This window comes from Macaca thibetana, chromosome 10 (assembly GCF_024542745.1).
Source record: "Macaca thibetana thibetana isolate TM-01 chromosome 10, ASM2454274v1, whole genome shotgun sequence".
Classification (NCBI taxonomy): Eukaryota; Metazoa; Chordata; class Mammalia; order Primates; family Cercopithecidae; genus Macaca; species Macaca thibetana.
Window position 1 is genome coordinate 54,017,303 of NC_065587.1, and position 15,035 is coordinate 54,032,337.

Genomic DNA, 15,035 nt, shown 5'->3' on the forward strand with positions numbered 1-15,035 from the left:
GGACAGGCACAGCTCCCAGTCCTCTGATCCCCAGGGGTATCCATGCAGGCCCTGCTGGGGGAGTTTGGAGCTAGGGGATGCAGGGCCTTGGACTCTTCGGACCTGCTGAGCCCAGGCAGAGGCCACCAGAGACCCAGCTGTGTGGGAGCCCCAGCTGGGGAGTGAAGGTCCAGGGACCATGAGAAGGAGCTGCTGGAGGGAGGGGAGTGTGGTCCCAGAAGTAGCTCCAGCTGCCTCAGCCTTCTCTGCCCTCAAGACCCTCACACATTCTTGGGGGGGTTTCTGTATTTCCTTTTACAAATGAAACAAGGTGGCAACAGGATGAGGGGTGGGGTTGGGAAGGCATCGGGACCTATATACATGGGACTTGGAGAGAGTTTGAGGTGAGGAGTTGGGGACAGGCAGGGAGGGGAGCCCTGGCAGAACCATAATCTTCCTATGTCAGTGGCAGCGGGGTCCCTGTCAGGCCCCAGGGGCCTGAGTCCCAGCAGTCCAGACCAGCACCCCTGGGGCTCCTCCTCCCCGCAGGGTATGTTAAGTGGGGTGAGGCTCGCGGCTAGGGCCCTGCTCACGGCCCAAGTCCCGGTCCTTGGCATCCGAGGAGGACGATGAGGAAGAACCAGAGCTGTGGCTGCGGCCTGACTGCCGGTAGGCAGCGCTCAGCTCCTGCAGCCGTTCAGGCGTTGGCACCCACTTGGCAAAGCCAGGGTCGTTCTGTAGGAAGAGCACGGCCGTGTTGTGGACGGCCTTGTAGTGCATTTCCTCCCTGCGGGCAAAGGCAATGGCTCAGGGTGGGGCTGGGCCTGGCCTGGCCAGCCTAGCCTCCGTCCCCTGCCCTCCCTGGCACCCACTTCTTGCAGATGTGCTGGGAGCCACTGCGGTACTCATGCTCAAAGGCAGGCAGGATCAACTGGTGGCGTTTGAAGCGGCTCTGCTCCATGCGGGTGAGCGCTGGTGTGGGGGGTTCCCGCCACTCTGGGATGAACACGATGAAGGACAGGGGCTCCGGTGAGCTCTCAAGCAGTTTCTGTGGAAGGGGACACAGGGTGGATGTCAGGGGCTGCCTCCCAGGTGGCTGGCAATCCTGCCCTGTTGCCCACCCCTCACCCTGGCAGTGCACCCACCTCAAAGTGAGAGACCATAGCATCCATGAGCTCCTCGCAGAAGGGAGGGTTGGCCTCAAATGAACCACTCAGTGGAGCAAAGTCTAGGCAGGGCCTGGGGACAGGAGTGAGCATTTTAAGTCCTATCAGGACCCAGTCCCTCAACCAGAAACAGGTGCCATCCTCAACCCTAGGCAGCCACACTGAAGAGATGGCCTCTCCAGAAGCCAGCATTCACCCTAATTCACTGGGGCACAAGGCATAACCGTCTCCACTGAATGAATGAAGACAGTGAACGAGGCTCAGGCTGGGATGCCCATGTTCACCAAGCTGGCATTCAAATCCAGTTCTGAGCCCACCACTACCACTACAGCAGAAGCTGCACCCAGGATCCCCAGCTGCTGAGCTCTGGACCTCTGGAGATCCTGGCCATTCTTCCTTCTGGAGACAGCATTATGTTCTCTCATCTGTGCTCACCCCCACCCCTAGTTTGTAAGGCCTCTGAGGTCTGTGGCCCCACTTCTCACTCCTCTCAGGGCCCGGGACCACGTGTTCCTATTCCATTCTGAGCTGACTCACTGAGAAACCCAGAGGCCAGCTAGGGGTGTCACATGCCTGCCCACAGAGCCAGAAAAGCTCAGACTCCCAGAAGTTAAGCAACATGTCCAAGATCACATAGCTGGTAAGAGGTGGAGGCAGGGACTCCACCCAAGCCTGCCTGACACTACAGCCCAGGAAGCAGCCAGCAGAGGCGGGCCCGGTGCTCTGGAGGACCACTTCCCTGGCCTGGGTAGAGGGCAGCCCTTGGCCCTCACCCGCGGGAGCCAAAGTAGCCGTCTGTGTCGGGGAAGGCAGAACAGTACTGGCGGAAGTAACAGTTGAGGGGTGAGGCGAAGCACTCGAAGCTGACGCCGAAGAGTCGGTGGAGGGCCTCAAAGACGTGCACAGGCAGCGACCCCTGCAGGCCAGTCCCCTCATAGAGGCCCACGCCGAACATCATCTGTGGAGTGGCCATAGTCAGCGCCTGGGGCTCGCCCTCCCTGTTCCCTCCTGGGGAGCCCTCCCTGCTGCCCCAGGCCTGTACCTGGTACCGTCGGAGAAGACACCAGACCCGGGGCAGGAACCTCTCAAAGGCAGAGTCATCAATGCAACTGTAGCGGTAAAGGAGCCACTGTGGGGTGGGACAGAGAGGAGTGGCCTTCAGCAGTGCTCCCTCATGTCCTCATCACTGGGCTCCTGCTGGGGACTCTGCTCAGGAAAGATCCCAGGCCCTGACTCATGCCATCAGCTAGGGACTTCCTCCCCGTAGCTCTTACCAGCTTGCTGAAGTAGTTGCGGCTGACCTTGACCATCTCTCCCTTATACCGGATGCAGACCACGTTGTTCTCCATGTGCATCTCCACGCTGGGCATGGGGGGTGCAGACACAGCCAGCCGGACTGGATAGCAGTACACGAGGCGGGGCTCCACCTCAGGGGCGTCCACCTCCTCTGTGGGCAGGGAGAGCAGTGAGGGACCATACTCCTCATTCTCATGCTGCAGCCACTGTGGGCCACATGCTTTCTACTGAGAGAGGGAAGTCCCATTTCACAGATCAGTATAGTGTGGCCTAGTTCAGTAGAAAGGGAATGAAAGCCATAAAAAGAAACCAGCCAGACAATTGGCTGGGGCAGAAACAGGTGGCCTGTGTCAACACGCTCAGTACCGAAGCAGGCCCCTGTATGCCGTGCCTTGGGCTGGTAGGCAAGAAGGCTCAGGCCTATGGGTCCTGGTGCTGGGCAGAAGTACAAGAAATGCATCGCCATCATCGTAATAGTGACGATTCCTTATTTGGGGATCTTTTTGGGCCACACGGTTTACCTGAGTTACTTGTGAGTACTCACACAATCCTACCACCAGGTGCTGTACTTCAGTCTGGGGAAAGTGAGGCTTGCAGAGAATGGATGTAAATTCGGGTACACCTAACTACGACTCCCAGCCTATCTTTTACCACCACCATCTGGCTCTCCCTTTATCACTCCTCCCTGTTTCCCAGAGAAGTACAGCCAAAGGACACAGCAGGTTCTGCCCCAAACCAGTCCCTGGCCTTGAGGCTCAGCCTCGCTTGTCCCTTCCATCAGGGTATAGAGCTGATGGCATCACAGCTGGCTCCTCCTCCACCTTTCCCCTACCTGAGATGTTGTTTTCCTTAAGGATGGCAAGGTGCTTCTCTCGGATCCGTTTGACGTACTCCAGGGAGATGTGGTAGATCTTACTGCAGATGCCTTCCACGGAGTCCTTGGCTGCAGCTGAGACGTGGGGGCCACACTGCCTCCGCAGGTGCTCCAGGCGATCCTAGAGGAGATATTCTGGATCAGGGCGCTAGTGGAGGCCAAAGGGGCTCAGCTGGGCTGGCAGGTAACCGCAGGGCTGTTGGAGTCCAGCAGTCCTTGTTTTGAAACCAGCTCTGCTACTGACTAGCTGTGTCACTTGGACATATCCCCTGGCTTCTCTGAATCATTCCTCAAGTGCCAAGGGGACACGAGATACCTAACAGGGCAGTTTGAATATTAAATGTAATCATTTCCCTTAAGGGCTTACCAAGTGCCTGGCATACAGTAAGTGTACAATAAATGCCAGTAGCTTTTGTTGGAGTTACACTGCTAGATCCCACGGTAATTACTGGAGAAACAGACAAACCAGCATGGTCCCAGCTTACAGTGTTTGCAGTCTATTGGGGAAAGACACAATTACAAAAGAGTGTTGGTTGCTGCAGACTTGAGATTTGAGCTTTTAGCTACTTGCAAAGATGACTGTCGGGATTTGTAATTTTGCTGAATCACGTGTAAAACTGAAGAGTGAGAATGAGTCACTCTGGCTAGTGAGTACACCTACCTTTGTCACTCTCTACGTGTCAAGTACACAGTTACTATCGTGAAGTGCGAAACCTTGTCTCTTGTGAAATATGGTCCTGAAAAGAAAGCCCATTGCTAGTGCTGGTGGAGAGGTTTAAGAAGTGATAGGTTTTGGCCAGAAAACAGAATTGTTTTGGACACATTAAGAGTAGGGAATTCAATCTGATGGTAGCTCTTAACTATGATATGAATACACACACCCAAGAAAAAGCAGGCTGTCAATCTGTTTCCAAAAATCTACTCAAGGGAGATGCAGAACATTCATTAGGCTGAAAGGCAGCTACCTGTGGTGTGTGGCCAAGCATAAGACTCCATTAAGACTGTTAATGGAAATGTTCTGTGGGAGAAAGCCAGGAGCCTAGAGAAACATCTCCACAATCATGAGTTTGGGGACTGATGAACGTCAAACGTCTGCCATATTCCACAAGAATAGGCCGCTGGGGGAGGCCTTGCCCAGCCTGGACAGGCAGAGTAGGCTTCCTAGAGGAAGTGGCCACAGAGCCCTAAAACTGGCCTTCTCACCCAGGGACCCACTCACCATGTAGTCCTCCTTGGAGGCTGAGTGGTCCTTCCGAAGCCAGCTAAAGGTGTCTTCCACATTCCATTTGACCACCTTCCTACTGTCGGGGGATGCACTCCTGCCAGTCAAGGGGAGGGTAGAAGAAAGGAATGGCTTGGCTCCACCCTCCTCACTCCACTTCCATGGGCTCCCTGGGCATCAACCCCTAGCTTCCATCACAGCCCTTGTTCTGCCTTTGGGAGCTGGCCCCACTTCTGCCACCAAGAGCAACGACAGCCCTGCATGAGACCAGGCAAGATGGCCTATGACCTCCCACTTTGATCACAGACCCATCTTGCCTGGGGCAGGAGACAGAGGCAAACCTGGACTCGATGAGCCGCCTGGCGGCCTCCGCATATTTAAAGAGCAGGCGCTTGGCTTCCTCCCGGAACTTGATTCGGGATAACCTGCGTTAGACAGTGGGCAGAGTTAGAGCCCTTCTATACATGACTGGGCACAGAAACCAAATGGCCCAGGGTCATCCCCAGTTGTGGGGCTGTACCTGATGGGAATGTCATTCATGATTTCACGAAACATGGAAGGTGACACGACTGGTTCACAGTTGCTGGGCAACAGGGGGTCAGATCCTTTGTCTACCACCTTGCGCTCCAGCATCCAGCGGTTGAAAGACTCCCGTGGAGGCTCAATGCCTGTAGGACAGGAGAGCTGCTGAAGGCCTGGATTTAATCAAGCAGTCCCACTTGGAGCTTGGCACATATAGGAAGCACCACATTCAGCAGCAAGCAAGACACAGTCCCACTTCAGAAGCTTCTAGGCTGCATTTCCCAAAATATTTTCTAAGAATCACTAGTTTTATAGTGTTAGTAAGTATCTAGCCAGGTGTAGTGGCTCACACTTATAATCTCAGCACTTTGGAAGGCTAAGGTGGAAGGATCGCTTGAGCCCAGGAGTTCAAGACCAGCCTGGGCAACACAGTAAGATCCTGTGTTGCTAAAAAAAAAAAAAAAAATTAGCTGGGTGTCCCAGCTGCTCGGGAGGCTGAGGCGGGAGGATCGCTTGAACCCGGGGACCGAAGCTGCAGTGAGCTGCAGTCGCGCCATTGCACTCCAACCTGGGTGACAGAGCAAGACCTTGTCTCAAAAGAAAATAAAAAGGCCGGGCGCAGTGGCTCACGCCTGTAATCCCAGCACTTTGGGAAGCCGAGGTGGGTGGATCACCTGAGGTCAGGAGTTTGAGACCAGCCTGGCCAACATGGAAAAAACCCGTCTCTACTAAAAATACAAAAATTAGCTGGGCATGGTGGCATGTGCCTGCATTCCCAGCTACTCAGGAGGCTGAGGCAGGAGAATTGCTTGAACCCGGGAGGCAAAGGTTGCAGTAAGCCGAGATTGTGCCATTGCACTCCAGTCTGGGCAACAGTGAAACTCCATCTTAGAAAAAGAAAAAAAAGGCCGGGCGCGGTGGCTCAAGCCTGTAATCCCAGCACTTTGGGAGGCCGAGGCGGGCGGATCACAAGGTCAGGAGATCGAGACCACAGTGAAACCCCGTCTCTACTAAAAATACAAAAAATTAGCCGGGCGCGGTGGCGGGCGCCTGTAGTCCCAGCTACTCAGGAGGCTGAGGCAGGAGAATGGCGGGAACCCGGGAGGCAGAGCTTGCAGTGAGCCGAGATCGCGCCACTGCACTCCAGCCTGGGCAACAGCGTGAGACTCTGTCTCAAAAAAAAAAAAAAAAAAGAAAAAGAAAAAAAAGTATTACATAATATAAAAAAAAGCGGGGGGGAGGCAAAAAAAAAAAAAAAAAAAAAAAGAAAAAGAAAAAAAAGTGTTACATAATATAAAAAAAAGCGGGGGGGAGGCCAGAGGATTCTATCTTTGAGCAAAGTTAAATAGGTTTATTACTAATCATAAAAATTAAAAACTAGGCCACGCATGGTGGCTCACATCTGTAATCCCAGCACTGTGGGAGGCCAAGGCAAGCAGAAGGCTTGAGCCCAGGAGTACAAGACCAGCCTGGGCAACATAGCAAGATCCTGTCTCTTAAAAAAAAAAAAAAATTGGCCAGGTGTGGTGGCTCATGTCTGTAATCCCAGTACTTTGGGAGGCTGAAGCGGGTGGATCACGACGTCAGGAGTTCAAGACCAGCCTGGCCAACACTGTGACACCCCGTCTCTACTAAAAATACAAAACTTAGCTGGGCATGGTGGTGTGTGCCTTTAATCCCACTACTCGGGAGGCTGAGGCAGGAGAATTGCTTGAACCGGGACCTGGGAGGCGGATGATGCAGTGAGCAGAGATGGTGCCACTGCACTCCAGCATGGGCTACAGAGCGAGACTCCGTCTCAAAAAAAAAAAATTTAAAACTACAGTTTATTTAATACTTATCCATTTTACTTAATCCTTGTCATAGAATCCTAAGGTATAAATACTCTGTTTTTTTTGGTTTTTTTGAAACAGGGTCTTGCTCTGTCGCTTAGGCTGGAGTGCATTGGCGTGATCATGGCTCACCACGGGGCCCCACTTCGCCATTCCCAAGCTGGCCTGGTCAAGCCTGGCTCTTGCTAAAGGTGGGTGGAAATAAAGGAGGCCGCAGCCCAGAGGCAGGTACCCTCTCGCTGCTGGCACAGCTCCCGGTAGTGCTGCCGAAGCTTCAAGATGAGCTGAGAGCGGAGCAGCTCCACTTCAGGGTGCGGGGGCAGCACCTCTGAAGGCCCCCGGTGCTTGATGACAGCATTGGTCTGGATGTCCAGGTCCCAGTAGACCCTTGGGGCACAGAGAGGAGTGATGAAGATGCCCTGGCCACCCACACCACACCCCACAGTCCCAGACAGGCTGACGCTAGCAGTGGGTGCCCCCAAGCCAATCAGCGGGGACTCACTCAGTGGGTCGCAGGAGAGCTGCCTGCTGTTTATCTTCAGGGGACGTACCCCACATCTTCAGCGTTGGGGTTCCTGGGACACTGGGGGAGCTGGGCACTGACTGGCCTGTGGGTGTCACTGGGATTTCAATCTGTAGTGAAAGTCACAAAGGTGTCAAGTCAGGAGATTCACCAGAGAGGCTCCATCCAATACAGTGCACACCTGGTGAACTGTGTCCCGGGCCCCCCTCCTGGCTGGCCTGCCGACGCCTAGCCCCTGCAGGGAGCCTGCGGGCTGCCCATCTGAGCTGGCTGCTCAGCAGCCGGTTCCTGGCCGCAGACACTCACCTTGGGCTTCTTCACACCATTGCCGCTTGGCTGCTCTTCCGAGAGCTGCCGCTTTCTGGGCTTGTTCTCAGCCGGGGGGGTTTCCACCAAGCTTGAGTCTTGGGGCAGTGGGGTCGCATTCAGCCCCAAAGGGTCCGACTGGTGGAGGGAGACCAGCAGAGTTGCAACCAGGGCCAGCGGCTTAGGAGCCCCAGGACTTTGAATCCTCAGGCCCTCCCACCCCTGCTCCTACTCCTTAGAGAAGAGCAGAGGGGCTGGGATACAGGCAGAGAACACTGGGCTCCAGTCCTGCCTGCAACTTGCAACTGCGACAGGGTATGTTACTTCCCTTCCAGTTCTCTTACCTTCAGAATGGCCATGCTAAGCCCTACATCACCACTGAGATTAAATGAGTCAGTGAACATGACTTGCTTAACATGGCATCTGGCATGAGATCAGTACACATTACACATTATTTTCCTCAAGAACAGAATGAAAGGAATAAAGGAAAAGCTCAAAAACTGCTTATTGTTGTAAAAAGCAAAGCCCTGCAGATAGGACTCTTGGTAACACCCAGAGAACGCATAGCGGTGAGTAGTGCAGCCCTGAATTCACATCAGATGCGCGTCCTGCTCTGCCTATTACTAACTGTGAGGTTTTGTACCAGTGGTTCCCCATCTTTGAACCTCAGTGTCTTCACATGCAAAACGGAGATGCCAACTATTTTGATTGTGCCCAGTAAAGACATGCTGCCCCAGCTGAGAAGGATCCAAAAGCCCATGTTCCCGCCAAACAGCCCATGCCTGTACTTCCCGTCGTACTGACATGTCAGATCCTAGAATGTTCTTTTCCTCCCCACACACACTCGCTAACCCTCTCGCCTTAAACACTCATTCTCAGGGCTTTTCCCATCATCTTGCCTTTCCCAGAGTAGGTCAGGATCCAGATGTACTATAACACTTCCTCATACACGGACCACAACTGTCATCCTACTGTCTGCTGGCAGCCCATGGGTGCTCTGCGACCGCAGGGAGCAAGTCTGCCTTTTCCATTCCTGCCTTGTGGCGCAGCACCCACCGCGCAGCAGCCATGCAATCATCTGTTTACTTGTCAGTCTACCCCATCTGAGTGTAGGTTCCATGAGGGCAGGAACTGTGTGTGTCTTGCTTGTCATTGTATCTGCAGGTGCCAGCACAGGGCTGGGCACTGAACGGCTGGCTCCTCAGGGTACATTTGGGGAAGGCCCAGGTGCCAGAAGCCACTCTGAGACCCCCCACCCTAGGCTGGCACTCACAATCACATCGTGCTGCCCCAGCACGGGCATCTCCCACAGGGACTGGTTGGTGAATCGGTTGAAGTAGTAGGGACGATTCTCCCTCCGGCTCCAGCACTTCTCCCAGCCTGCGTGGACCAGCTCCTCTGCAAACAGGCATGGGGCCCAGCCAGGGTCAGGGCTACTCCCAGGGTGCCCTTCCTACCCCACCACCCCACTGCTGCTCCCCCTCAGTACCTGGGAGGTCCTGCACCAGGCGGATTGGCTTTGGAGAACAGGGCTGGCTCTGATTGGAGGTACCTGGGGAGTGACTCAGCAGGGACGCTTCCTCCCGGGGGCTGCCGTGATTCTCATTGGCCATCTCTGCACCCACAAAGGACCTGCCACACAGAGGACCAAAGAGTGTCAGCTCCACCCCCTCACCCACCAATTATAATCCACCCAGGGCCCCAGTGACCACCCATGGATGTGGAGAAATCCAATCAGGTCCTGTCCTGGAGAGCCAGCATGGTGCCACACAGCATCCCTGGGATCTAAGCTGCAATTCCAGTTGTTCAATGGGTGCACTCCTGCTGCTTCCTCTGCCTAAAATTCCCCTCCCCCTCTTCTCTGCCTGGCTTGCTACTGTGTTCACATCCTCCAGGAAGCCTTCCTTGACTCTCCCCTCCCGAGGTCAGGTGGTCAGAGCTCCTCCTCAGGGCCGTGAACACCTCTGTCATAGCACTCAGATGGTCTGGTCTATCAGCTGGGTTTGTCTCCCCATTAAACTGTCAGAACTCCCAGGAATAGGAACTGGGTCCAATTCAGCTCTCTCCTGGGCTCAGGCATAGGACCTGGACCCAACAGAAGCACTATTGATTCTGCAAATATTTACAAAGCACCAAGAGCAGCAAACAAGACAGAACAAGATCTGCCCTTGAGAAGCAATTCCTGGCCGGGCGCGGTGGCTCACGCCTGTAATCCCAGCACTTTGGGAGGCCGAGGCGGGCGGATCACAAGGTCAGGAGATCGAGACCACGGTGAAACCCCGTCTCTACTAAAAATACAAAAAATTAGCTGGGCGCGGTTGTGGGCGCCTGTAGTCCCAGCTACTCGGGAGGCTGAGGCAGGAGAATGGCGTGAACCCGGGAGGCGGAGCTTGCAGTGAGCCGAGATCGCGCCACTGCACTCCAGCCTGGGCGACAGAGCGAGACTCCGTCTCAAAAAAAAAAAAAAAAAAAAAAAGAGAAGCAATTCCTACAAGAAGGAACAGTAACAACTTTCAGGAGGAGATGGGATTTTACTGCTTCTATCCAGTAAAATCTAAAAGGAACAAAGCACACTAGGGAAGGGCATGGAATCTAATTGGTCACCTTATTTTACATTACATGGCAGGAAGCAGCTGTTGCTAAAATAACCAATGCAACTGAGAAGGACGATCTAAATGACTCCTTCATAATCCCCAGGTGAACATTTACTGTAAGTACCAGCAAGGAGGCCAGTTCCTTCAGATCTGTATTCCCTACTCCCCCACCCAAAGCATGCCCAGCAGGAGCCTCAGAAGCCAAAGTGCTTCTGGCCTGGGGCTGTCAGACAACTGGGAGCTAAGACAGACTTGATGATGCTAAATTTGTTCTCAGTAGGTCACACTTCCCAAAAGAAATCAAACTTTTACCCACAACAAGACCACAAAGGCAGGCTTAATAATCAGTTATCTTTTCATGCTGAAATTTTATCAACTCATTGTGGTCACACTGATTTTCTCATGCTGATCAGAAGCTCTGATTGGTTGTTGACGACATCAGAGGAATCATTGGGACACTGATTTTATTGTACACTCCGTCACAGACTTCTTCATTAATTTAGAAAGGGAAAAGTGAATGGTTACTCCATCGGTACAGTTTGGCAGATAAAAACGCAGGGAGCAACAGGACATTAATGTACAACAAAAAGGGCCTTGATAACAAAAAGGTTGAGAACCACTGACCAAGGTATGAAAAAAACGAAGCTGCCTGGATTCTCTGGGCAGGAAGAATTCCTGGTGCCTTAGGGGCTGAGCCCACAGGTTTCAAGACTGAATGAAGTCCCCCTTTCTCTCACCCTCTGGGGTCTGCAATGCTAGCATGAGAGGCTTTTCTTCTCCAGCCGGATGGACCCCCACAGGGTCCCACAGAGGCGAGGAAAGGCCTGCAGGAAGACTCAGCACAGACAGATGGGCTGGTCAGCAGTGAAGTGGACGGGGCCCCAGGGGATTCCTTGCATCAGCAGCTGGAAAGCAAATAGGAAAATAGACAGTCACAGACCTGTGGGATGCTGCAGGGCGGGGACAACAAGAGGGGCAAAAACAAAGAGCAAGCTGGGGGCCTCCAGCGCAGGACACATCGGGAGAGGGGATGAGGGAATACAGGAGATGAAAATGATACCTCTTAAGCTTTCTCACCAATAGGTTTGCTTTCATGGGCACGTGACCTGCACGACTGCACAGGGACCCACATTCAGGAAAGCCCTGAGCTTGGTTTGAGGCTCTGCTGTCACTGTCTTAAAATTTTTAATAACTTTTTAACAAGGAGCTCGCATTTTCATTTTGCACACTGGGCCCCACAAACTCTGTAGCCAGTCCTGCCAACTTAAGTACCCTTAGGCTGGGCATGGTGGCTTTGGCAACTTGGCCGGGGTGGAAGGATTTCTTGAGGCTAGGAGTTCAAAACCAGCCTTGGCAACATAGTGAGACCCCCCCAGCTCTACGACAAATAAAACTTTTTGTTTGGTTTTGAGACAGTCTCACTCTGTTGTCCAGGACAGAGTACACTGCATGATCTCAACTCACTGCAACCTCCACCTCCTGGGTTCAAGCGATTCTCCTGTGTCAGCCTCTCGAGTAGCTGGGATTACAGGCATGAGCCACACCTGGCTAAATTTTTTGTACTTTTAGTAGAGACGGGGTCTCACCACGTTGGCCAGGCTGGTCTCGAACTCCTGACTTCAAGAGATCCACCCACCTGGGCCTCCCAAAGTGCTGGGATTACAGGTGTGAGCCATTGCGCCAGGCCCAAATAAAACAAACAAAAAAAAGCACCTGCAGTCCCAGCTACTCAGGAGGCTGAGGTGGAAGGGTCACTTGAGCCCAGGAGCTCGAGGCTGCAGTGAAGTATAATCATGCCACTGTGCTCCAGCCTGGGTGACAGGGCAAGACCTCATCTCTTTTTTTTTTTTTTTTTTTTTTTAGTGTATCTTTTTTTTTTTTTTTTTGAGACAGTTTCACTCTTGTTGCCCAGGCTGAAGCGCAATGGCGTGATCTCGGCTCACCACAACCTCCACCTTCCAGGTTCAAGCGATTCTCCTGCCTCAGCCTCCCGAGTAGCTGGGATTACAGGCATGCGCCACCAAACCTGGCTAATTTTGTATTTTTAGTAGAGACGGGGTTTCTCCGTGTGGGTCAGCAAACTCCCGACCTTAGGTGATCTGCCCACCTTGGCCTCCCAAAGTGCTGGGATTACAGGCGTGAGCCACCGCGCCCGGCCAAGACCTCGTCTCTTAAAAAATAAAGTACCCTTAGACCAGAGAAAAATCAACAAACATACATATCACTGATCTGGGGGACACAATCCCAAGCCTCCCACAGCAAATGAAAGGACACGCTCTGAACGTCTTGCAAAAATAAAAACATGCAAACGCCGTATATGACACATCTTGTTCGCCTTTATTGAAAAACGTTTTTCCCAAGAAACAAACATCCTGTGATATTGATGCACCGGGTAGATGAACTTCGCAGAATACGCACAAGCGGCACAGCTTAGTGTGAGGCTAAATGGGGACACTGCAGTATTTCCAAAGCCAGCTGTGCATCAGAATCATCTCGGAGTTTGTGGAAAAAAAAAAAAAAATTCAGACGCCTGTGCCTCACTGAGCATCTCAGGAGCCAGAAATACGGAGGGGAGGCACACAAGAATTTGTATTTTTAAAACGCACCCTAAGAGACAGGATGACTCATTTTTTCACACTATTTGAAAAAATTTAGCCATTTTTTGCGATTAAAACCATTTTTAATTCCCTATGTGACTTGAGTGCAGCAGGTCTGTGGCCGAAGTACCAGCCCTGGGGTTGGACAGACCCGGATTCGAGGCCCTTCTGCTTCCCGGCTTATAAACCGGAATCACTCGACCGTTATGTGTAGAGTCCAGCATTGTACGCTCCCAGTAAGACATAACTGCTCTTAAGATAACATTTTTATTTATCCTGTGGCTTCCCGACCCCCACGCATACCGCAGTTTGACAATTACCGCTACTCAAGGATAAACAACTGTATCTGCGCAACCAGAGGAACCCACCAGAAGCCAGAGTCCGAATCCGGGATTGGAGGCAGGTGGGGCGGAACCATCTCCGCAATATACCAATCAGAATTCTCCGGCCCAGTAGGGAGGAGTCAAAGGGCGAACAAAGTGCGCAGCCGCGAGGGCGAAAAGCGGCAAACCCCAGCGCGCGCGCGCGCGCACCTTCCCCTCCCCCACCTCAGCGAGGGTGGGCTGTTTGGCGCGCGCGCGCGCCGGCCCATCTCCCGGGCTCCGCCCCCCGCCCCGCCGCGCGCTCCCGCCCCCGGGCTGAGGCGACTCAGAGTCGGAGCCCGACACAAAGGCGGTGGCGGCGGCAGCAGCGGAGGGGCCCTAGAGGCCGCTCCGCTCGGGCTCTTCGGGCCCACCTCCCTCACTTCGGCCACCGGCGCGGCTGCCCACCCGCGGGTCTAAGATGGCGGCGGCAACAGAGATGGGGCAAGAGGCAGCCCCGAGCAGAAAGCGCCGGAGGGGCCGCCGCCGCCCAGCTTCGGATCCCTAGACCCTGGCGCGGCTCGCTGCGGGACCATGGCTTCCTGGGACTCTTACCTGCCCGGAGCGGACTCGAGGGGACGCGGCTACACGTTCTGCTCGACCGCCCGTTTTGCCGCCTCCGCCTCGCCCTCCCCAGCGCCGCTGCCGCCATCTTGTGTCCCGGGCCGGGACTCCGCGCTGCGCATGCGCTGGTACCGCCTCTGAGGGACCTCGCCACGGCCGTGCCGCCATCTTGAGTGTGGCAGGATCGGCTGGCTCCTCGCACCCAGCTTGCTTTCGGCCCCCTCCCCTTCTTCCCATCCGTCCCTGCTGTGCCTTGTGGCGCTGAGGAGGGGGAGAGAGCTTTGTAGGCCTGCGGGTGGACTGAGGAAGGAATGAATTCACTGGCACGCCCTCGCCTCAGTTTACCCCGCGAGCTCACACGCAGGGGCCGGATGTGGGCCGTGGGCGGTGCGCGGCGGGGTCTTACTGAGCTTGCGCACTAGGGGGCGTGGGGGGGCTGTCTTAGAACCAGCTGGGGTCTCGGGCTGGGCTGCCGGCCTAGGGGAGGAGTCCTGGTGACGCAGGCTCTGGACGTAGCGGGGACCTGGGTCCCGGCACCCGCGCGGCTCTGCCGCTTCCGGCCAGTCTCCCCTCTCTGGGCCTCTGTGCTGCCTGCTGACGGAATGTTGTGCAGCCCTGCCCCATGCCTGGGCTACATACACATGGAACTCAGGCTGCAAATGCTCTTGAGTAGAAGCAACTTAAACCAGCCTTGGGGGGCAAGTAATAGAGATGGCTTTGGGCAAAGTTGGGAAATCAACTAAATGCATCGTAGGGCCTTTCCATCATTGACATCTGTGGCCGTTAGTTGCAGTTCAAAACCTCACCGAGCCCTCAAACCGGCTACAGAGGGTAGCCTGGCAGGGAACTGGCAGTGTGAGGTGCTCCTCGTCCAGCTCCCTGCAGGATTCTTTTTGGTAGGGGCCTGCAGGCGTCAGAATGGTAGCTCCACCCATCTCCGGCCTCCCCAGTAAGCAGCCCTTCCAGTGCTAGCTTGAGGAGAGGACAAGCTTGCCACCTGCTGTCATACCGGCGCTTGTATGAAGCCAGGGGCTGGCTGTAGGTGCCCCGGCTGGGCAGCCTCTGGGATGTCCATGGTCCCGGCTGCACGCCAGCGTGGGGGCAGGCAGGGGGAGGCTCAATAAAAACGGAGGCACTGGTATGAATAGTAATTGAGAACAAGGGTTCAGATCCTCATCTGATTTCAATCCCTGCTCTT

General features: G+C 54.4%; 1 protein-coding gene across 1 annotated transcript; it reads right to left on the reverse strand.

Moving 5' to 3' along the window:
* Window positions 1-267: 267 nt before the first annotated feature.
* PCIF1 (phosphorylated CTD interacting factor 1) lies at window positions 268-13,941 on the reverse strand. Its single transcript, XM_050806464.1, has 17 exons — window positions 13,829-13,941; window positions 11,052-11,219; window positions 9,210-9,352; window positions 8,994-9,118; window positions 7,721-7,858; window positions 7,394-7,524; window positions 7,124-7,278; window positions 5,058-5,205; window positions 4,879-4,962; window positions 4,535-4,634; window positions 3,274-3,436; window positions 2,420-2,592; window positions 2,188-2,274; window positions 1,919-2,103; window positions 1,125-1,218; window positions 852-1,027; window positions 268-766 (listed from the first exon to the last, which is right to left on the reverse strand). Exons 3-17 carry the CDS (start codon window positions 9,331-9,333, stop codon window positions 535-537), a joined length of 2,115 nt encoding a protein of 704 aa, XP_050662421.1. The 5' UTR covers window positions 9,334-9,352; window positions 11,052-11,219; window positions 13,829-13,941; the 3' UTR covers window positions 268-534.
* Between the last annotated feature and the right edge of the window lie 1,094 nt (window positions 13,942-15,035).